The following is an 8,455-nucleotide window of genomic DNA, read 5'->3' on the forward strand; positions in this document are numbered from 1 at the left end:
GTCTTGCACGATTAAATTAATGATATGTGCAACACACCTTGAGTGAAAAAATACACCATTGCAAATCGGCGTATATTTTAATTTTAATTTATCAACCGCCGATGTATTATTCGACGCGTTATCAAATGCCATTGAAAATATTTTATTTTCTAGTTTATAAGTTTTTATAACATAATCTAAAATTTCAAACAAATTATCTCCCGTATGTGGATACTCAAAGAGTTCGAAAGCAATTGTGCGTTTCATCATTTCCCACGATGACGGGTCTACCTAATGAGCGGTGACACAAAGATAAGATTCGGGTAGACCATGTGGAGCCGACCAAACATCACTAGTTAAGTTTATTCCCGTATTTATATTTTCAAAATATGCAATTAGTACCTCTTTGGCCTTCTTTCACAATTTTAAACAATAACGTTTAAGAGTATGACGACTTACGTGAGTGTATTGTGGTTGAAGCGTATCTCGAATCATGGCGGTTAAGCGAGGGTTGTCGAAGTGGCTAAACGGCAAAGCTTCTTGAATCACAAACTTCGCCATACGATCTTGAACTCGATCAATTTGGTATGTAAATATTCCGCCTTCACTATCCATTTGCGTTTGTTGCGAATCGACGTTCTTTTTCAACGCCTTGCAATACGGTTTTTCGATGTGTTTCTTCAAATTTGAATTCGAAAGTGGGTTTAAATAAATCCCACAAAACTTGCACCGAGCCTTCAATGAATGGTCACTCAATTCAACCAAATCCCAATTGCACCAAATCTCTTGATTACGATTATGAGGTACAATACGAACGAAATTTGGTTCGGCGTTGGAACATTGACCAACCGATGATTGTGAGACAGCCATAACAACAAATATGAATATAGAAGAAGAGAAAACAAGAGATTAGAGAACTCAAAACGTTGTAATAGCGTTTTTTTGTATTTTTTTGCGTTCGGGTTTGCGTTTTGAGTGTTGTGATGAACCCATGACACCAAATACCTATTTATACTAGTAGTGGGGTGCTTGGGGGAGCCAAAAAACGGCTATTTTTGACCCCAACGGTCAAAAAACGGCCAAAAAACGATTTCCAACGGCTATATTCGATCCAACGGCTAGAACCGGTTAGGAACCGGTTCCGGATGGTTCGGTTCCAGAACCGGTTCCGGTTCGGTTCCGGTTCCTACCCGCCCCCACTCTGAAATGCAAGAACCGGTCACGGATCATCGGGTTGAATCAGATAGGGTCCGGTTCCTACAAAAAACGGGTAGGAACCGGTTCGGGTCCGGTTCGGGTCCACCGGTTCGGTTCCAGGAACCGGTTTCGTTGAACATCTCTATTGGTAGCCGCCTCACTGGACTTACCAAGTTACCATATGACTTAGCCCATCACCATCATTGTTAATTTAACCCACTTGGGGATAGGGCCGTCCAAACCGTTCGACGCTCGAATTCGCTCGTCGCTCGCTCGGAAATTGCTCGGAAAATGCTCGCTTGTTTTTTCGCTCGATTGTAAACGAGCCGCTCTGCTTGGTTCGGTATGTAAACGAGCCAAGCAGCGAGCAAAGGTCTACTCGGTTCGGTTCGGCTCGAATATTTTTAATTTATTTTATTTATAATTATATATGAACAAATATATTAATAATAAATAGACACCAAACATAAAATATAAGTATACAATTTCTTAAACTCTTTTAAATTTTGTTCATATTCCGTCAATTTTATAGTTTCGTTAGTTCGATTCATGTTTTCAGAATACTAAAAGTTTGTTTTCATGTTCATAATAATTCACTTCAAACTTCTTTCTCCTAAAAATTTACAACATATTATACGTTTGTCTAAAAACTACTAATTTGTTTACAAAATATATTATTTACAGCCTTTAAACTTGTTTCTTGTTGAAAATTTTAAAGTGAAAAGGAAATAAAAAATGCTCGAAATCGCTCGATATTCGATCGAAAAATGCTCGGTTCGATTTTGGCTCGTTTCGTTTTTCGCTCGGTTCGAATTTCAGCCGTTCGGTTCGGTTCGGTTGTAAACGAGCCAAGCAACGAGCAAGCCTTCGCTTGGTTCGGCTCGGCTCGTGAATAGCCCTACTTGGGGAGCTCGCATACATGGATCCCATGCAGACATACAAATCGGTTTATCCAACCTGGTTCGGGTTATAAATCATTTGAGTTGGTCAGAATTTGGTCAAAACCAGTCAGCAGGGTCGGCTCTTAGAGAGGGGCGACAGTCTTCAACCCGATTACCTAGATAGACTCGAATTTTTTTTTAAAAAGAAGTTATATATTTTTTTAAAGAAACATGTACATTCCTAATATCTAAACCCAATTACCTAGTTCATCTAAGTTACTTTTTATAAAAAAAAAAAAAAATTGCACTGTCCAAACCATAATCCATTTAAAAATTTAACTATTTAACTCAACAATAAAACCTTTCTACTTAAAAAGGCCCAAATTTTTTTTCGCATTTGGCTAAAAAATTTAACGATTATCGCGGACGGCCTTGCGAATCGGGTTGTAACCGGTTGGGGAAAAAAAGGTTTTTGGTATGTTTATCAAATCGTGGCGAGTCCCAAACTGGTTATAGGGAACAAGACTACGGCGCTGTTTGTTTTTCTAAAAAATGTCTGCACAGACTCTTTTGTCTGCGTCGCGCAAACATTGTCATCTACAGACTATTTTTTCAAAAACGTTTCACTAAAAAACGTTTATGCGAGCTCTTCTTAGTGCAGACTTGACCTATCAACTTCTAAGATCTTCTAAGGTCTGCAACCACCCACTGTCCAACCGCCACCGTCCACTACTACTACTACCAGCATCTAGCACCGCCACCCACTATCACAGTTCTCACACAACCACTAGTTTCTTTCAGTAGTTTACAAAGATTAAAAAACAGTCTTCTTGCAAACTGCGAGGTTTGGTTCACCTTTTCTTTTATAGATGTCTGCAGATGTCGTCCGCAGACTGCAGAAATTCTGTAACAAAGTTGTATACAAACTTACAAACTGTTGGGCTTAGGGGGTGTTTAGGATTGCTTATTTTCACCAACCTATAACTTATTAAATTTTTGAAAAGTAATAAAGGTGTTTGGCATTGCTTATACTCCTTCGTGGTTCATGTACAGGGGGGTACATATAGTAATTTTTTATGTTGATTATTGATCAACTTTGCCAGCAAAATGCATAAGAAAACAAAAAAAAATAGACGGTAATCTGATGAAAATATCATGAGACAAAACGAATTGCTATTGACTGAAAATGGTCCAAATTATGCAAGACTAATTTGTTACAAACAAAAGGTAATTTGGTACAAGATTTAAACAATAATGTTTTGAAAACCCGACTGGTTTATTTGGAACCAATTGCAAAAGACAACTTGGGGCGGGACTTGTTCTTACCGAGCACTTTCTGTTGCTTTGCGCGTTCTTCTTCCTCCTGTTGTTTTTTTCTTAATAAAGCAGCTTCTTTTTGTCGTTGAAGCTCTTCTAGTTCCCGGTAACGTTCTTCCTCCCTCCTTTGTTGCTCCATTGCTTCGCGTCTTTGAGCTTCTTCAACCCTCCTTCGGTTCTCTTCAACCAACCTTTCTAACTCTTCTTTTTCTTTTTGAGCTTGTTCCTATTCGTCATACACATATTATATCTCTGTCTACTGAAGCATATGTACAAAACTACAAATCTTCCATCAAGTAACCTTGAATAAAGCCCCTTGGGTTCATACAAAATTGGAGAAAATGTTTGGTTTTCATCACTGGTATTTATCATATTAGAGGTAGCAAGATGAGAAAGTTATGCGAGCTGAAACGGGTTAAGATTGGGTTCACCCACAGATACTTTTTGTGTCCATTAAGGGTTTAAACAAACGCAGCCATTTGTAAACTGTTCGAGATCAACTTGCTAAAGCCTCAAACCGAACCGAGCTTAAACGAGCTCGAGCTTGAGTCTAAACCGGAGTTCATTTAAAAAAGGGCCTCGAGCCAAGCTTCATATATCAAGCTTGAATAGGCTCCTGACCTAAACGAGCCTATTACTTGTGCAATACATATTATTATTATTATTATTATTATTATTATTATTATTGTTGTTATTATTACCTTTTATTTAATATAGCAAATATACAACTGTAGTTGTATAATATGTATGTATCATGTATGTGTGTGTGTGTGTGTATATATAACTATTAAGTTCAAAATATAAATATATGTATAAATTATTATATCTGTGTAACAACAAAACAAATATATAATATTGAGCCATGCACAATTTTGAAGAATTACTATTGAGCCAAGCTCGAGCTTTGAATATTACTTTTCAAACTTGGTTCGGGCTCGTTATTATTTCACTGCTTTGTTGATATAGATAAATAATAATTTATATATATATTTATATTCATACTTATAGTTGTATATAATATATAACGTAATATGTATCATTTAGTTATCTGTGCATAGTTATATGTATTGTGTAATTGTATATTTGTTACATTAAATAGAAGTTATTATATTACAAAAGTAAAAGTCTAAACACTTGCCTCTTTTTGTCTAGCCTCAATAATCGCAGCTTCTTTCTCTTTCTCAAGTTGAGCTTCAACCTCAATCAGAACTTTCTTCCGCCCCTCTTCCAACCGCTTTTGAATCTCCATCTTAATATCATCAGAATTCAACCTCTCTTGCACTCTCTTCTTAATAGCTTCTTCAACTCTATTTGCAGTTTCTTCTTCCACCAACTTCATTTCTGCTTCCTGCTGACGCCTAATAAAATTAAAAAAAAAAATACATGTCAATAAGAAATGATCATTAGGATAAAAACCAAGTCAGCAACCAGAGCGACGATTTGACGTTAAATATTTTCTATATCAAAATCCCTCCACATTGTTTGTCTTTTTTACAGTGCATGTTTTCTAAGTTCTAACAAATGCAGACCGACCTTCATGTTGACTATATATATATGTGTGAATATGCTTATAAAGCATACCTCTAATGAGTTCCTGATCCAAACAAATGAGTTTCAAAACTCGTGAACAGTAGATAAACGAGGCACCCAATTCATCATCAAATAAAACAAGTTGAACTATAGCAGTAGTAGTATCTTCCTTCAATATAGCCTGTGGAGAAAAATGTCAAGTAACCTTTCACAGTTTTAAAGCTAATTACCATTTACCATCCTTCTACCACAACCGAGTGAAGAACCAAGAGAGAGTAAACTAAGTTTAGAGCCTATAACGAAGGATGTGTGTAAGTTCACTATGATCAAAGATTCAAACAGAGCTACATGCAAACGAAGATGCTTTAATAGCTTGTGCTGGTTATTAGTAAAAAGAATTCATCATGAGTAGTTGAATACAAGCCACTCAGAGAACTGGTTGTGTAAATGTAGCCCATACCAACCTTAAGTTGTAATACATTATATATATGGTTTTACACAAATTTTGCAATCACATTCATCACAAGCCCAAATTATTAATTTCATGATCATTGTTGTAATAAGTGATCATAAATGGAATTCTGTATCAGCACAAGAAAAAGTGACAAAGGTATATGCAGTGACTGCTGATAAGAAAAGCAGATAGTGTACGGTTTAGACATGCAGAAGGACAGAAGCACAGACGGTGTTTAGTACAAAATCTCATCTGATGTGAAATGACCAAAATAGATCTTGGTGATCTCGCTATGTTGACAATTTAGCTTATTTTTTATTGGAACATTAAGTACAAACGATATAGTTATAGTTTGACAACAATAGCATTTAATAAGAAACAGAAAACAACTAATAATGCAAACAGTATAACAAATCACAAAAAATATGTAAAAAAACAAGATTAAATAAAATTAGTGCACATGAATTTACTTGTTTGAATAGATGTAAAGTAGTTAAAAAATAGTAATACTTTACTAAAAGAAAGATAAAACAACAGTCTCTTAAGAAACTTGTCCCATACTATTCCATACACACCATAAAAAAGAAGGCAGACAGAGATATGTGAAAATAATGTGAGGCTAGAAAAGTAAGTTAATGGTCAAGCATGCATCTTAAAAATGTGGTTTCATGCCCCTGCCATTTATCATTTTCCCCCCTTTTAAGTAATATATAAAGAAGACTACTTTAACAACCAAACACGTAATACTCCTTCCAGTGCTCTCAAAGTCCCAAATATAAATTATATAACTTCATTTAAGCAAATTCTGTAACAGAATCTCAAGCTACCGAAAAAATTTCAGAATCTTCATTATATTAAACAAACTGACAACCATATTCACGATATTTTTGTCTTTGGTTCAATATTAAGTTCAAGCACACAATAATATTATAACATCGAGCTTATAAAAACAAAACTTCAATATTACTCTCCGTTATCGTCAATACAGATTTGGAAATGTGAATTTATGATCATTATTAAAAAATTATCCCCATATCAAATATCAAAATAAGATAAATTAAAAAATAACAACCAACATTTTAACAGAACGCTATATTAGTTCAATACGTATTCTGGAACATTAACTGTCTGAACTCTGAATAGTAAAATATCATACTAAAAAGAAAGTATATGTATAACTGAAAGAGATGAGTATAGAGAAGATAACGGATTTATGTAAAGTGATATACCTTTTCTTTTGCTCTTCATCTTCAACTTTCATTTTTTCAGTGACAACTTTGCGCTCAGTGGGCCCAATACTAGGAGACTTAGCTACAGGAGACAATGAGATACTCCTACTTTTTTGTCGTTTATGCCGCCTTGGATGTGGTGATGGGCTTTTCCGGTGGCGGCGTGGAGATACCGAGCGGCTTCTCCGCCTGTAAAGACAATATAATATAAGGAATAGCTTAATGTGTAAAGCTACAGATAACATCATACGCACCATACCAGCTGACCTAGCACAATAGAGGCAAAAGCAATTTACAGTTACCTCTTATATTGCTAAGTACAAAGAGTGAGCTCCATCTTTTATCACAAGAAACCGCTAAATGTCACAATCGAGCAGGAAAAAAACAGGAATCAGCACCCATCACCTGCTCACTTACCATTGGAGGCGAGCAACTGCTTTTCTTATGTTTCTGAATTATTATATTACATTTAGTCTGGTCTTATTCTTTTACATGAAATTTATAATCTTTAGTCAAACTCAAATCTCTGGCAATAAATTGCTCAACAATGTGTTCTCAAGTCAACACTTGGAGAAAGATTACAGAACTCATGCATACTGATAACTCTCAAGACAAAAGTGCCGTATGTGCATAAGTCAAAAGTCAAAAGTCAAAAGTCAAAACGCACGCTACTTCATAACTAGATGTCTGGGTCATGTACTAATAGGATTCAAACAACTTTTGAGGTGGTGGAAAATAGCTAACCACGCCAAATCGAAGCAGATCCTCTTTTTATTATTATTATTTTTTTACGATGGATATGCATTATATTATATAGGTCCAAACTTTACTAACAACCAAGAAAAACAAACTAGTTCATGTGTAAACAATTCCACAATCGGTGTACAACTGCATCATCCAAATTCCCGCATATGATACAGATTTAAGTCAAGTGCCGTAGAAAAAACATAAAAAAAAGTTGTTAAATTGGAGAATTAATAACGTTTTCAGATTGACTAAAAGGATTTACGATATGCAAAAAAGCAAAACTAGACCAATCAAATAGCTTTAACTATGTTGAATCAAATAATAAGCGATAACTCGAAATTTGGCTGCTAACAAAACTCATACCAATAAAGTAAATTATAGTTCATAATATCAACAAAAGTGTATCAATAAAACAAACTATTGGCTGCTAAACAATTAAGTAAATAATAGAAAAAAAAATAAAAATAATAATAATAATAATAATAATAATAATCGGGCATGAATCACCTGGTGTAGGGGCTGGTTCGATCTCTACGGCTTCGATACCTCCGGCTGCCGCTATACCTATGTCCCACCGGCGATGGCGACCTCCGCCGCTTATACGACGGAGACAACTCCCTATCTCGACCCATAATAATAATATAATAATAAATTACACCTGAAAGAAACCACAAATAATAATAATTGATGTGTTATCACAATAATTAAAAACTGAAACTGGTGATGAATTGTGATTAGATGTGTACCTTAAGAGTGATAATTAGGATTGGAACCCTAGAATTTGGATCCTCTGTCACAGATTGATTCAATCCCCAATTATGAGGGGCTGTTAAGTAATTATGACGATGACGTGATTTTTATTATTAATAATTAATTTCTTTCTTTCTTTTTTTTTGTTTGGGTGAGAAGGGATGGGCTCGGGTATATGTTAGTGGGCGCTGACATAGCACACCACCACCGGTTGGTGTGGACGCTGACATAGCACACCTCACGTGAGGGACCTTATAGGAACGTCGCCTCGTCCAAGAATGTGACCTGAGGGAAATGACCATGGTCATACGGGTCATTCAACCATTAGTGGTGGGGCCAACCTATTTAATTGTTTCAATTCCTTTAAAAAA

The 8,455-nt window shown here is 35.6% G+C and overlaps 1 protein-coding gene across 1 annotated transcript; it reads right to left on the reverse strand.

Moving 5' to 3' along the window:
- Positions 1–3,219: 3,219 nt before the first annotated feature.
- LOC143619442 (uncharacterized) lies at positions 3,220–8,000 on the reverse strand. The gene is made up of 4 exons (XM_077091377.1): positions 7,842–8,000; positions 6,588–6,776; positions 4,513–4,732; positions 3,220–3,600 (listed from the first exon to the last, which is right to left on the reverse strand). Exons 1-4 carry the CDS (start codon positions 7,964–7,966, stop codon positions 3,334–3,336), a joined length of 801 nt encoding a protein of 266 aa, XP_076947492.1. The 5' UTR covers positions 7,967–8,000; the 3' UTR covers positions 3,220–3,333.
- Positions 8,001–8,455: the final 455 nt, after the last annotated feature.

This window comes from Bidens hawaiensis, unplaced genomic scaffold (genome assembly GCF_021521415.1).
Source record: "Bidens hawaiensis isolate Kalapana, Puna unplaced genomic scaffold, B.hawaiensis_p1.1 tig00002438_1, whole genome shotgun sequence".
Lineage (NCBI taxonomy): Eukaryota > Viridiplantae > Streptophyta > Magnoliopsida > Asterales > Asteraceae > Bidens > Bidens hawaiensis.

Bases quoted from the DNA above. Each gene is read 5' to 3' on its own strand.
- LOC143619442 (XM_077091377.1), bottom strand. From the start codon at position 7,966: ATGGGTCGAGATAGGGAGTTGTCTCCGTCGTATAAGCGGCGGAGGTCG. The intron at 6,777-7,841 runs GTGATTCATGCC...TTGTCTTTACAG, and splicing joins CGAACCAGCCCCTACACCAG to GCGGAGAAGCCGCTCGGTAT. The intron at 4,733-6,587 runs GTATATCACTTT...TAATTTTATTAG, and splicing joins GATGAAGAGCAAAAGAAAAG to GCGTCAGCAGGAAGCAGAAA.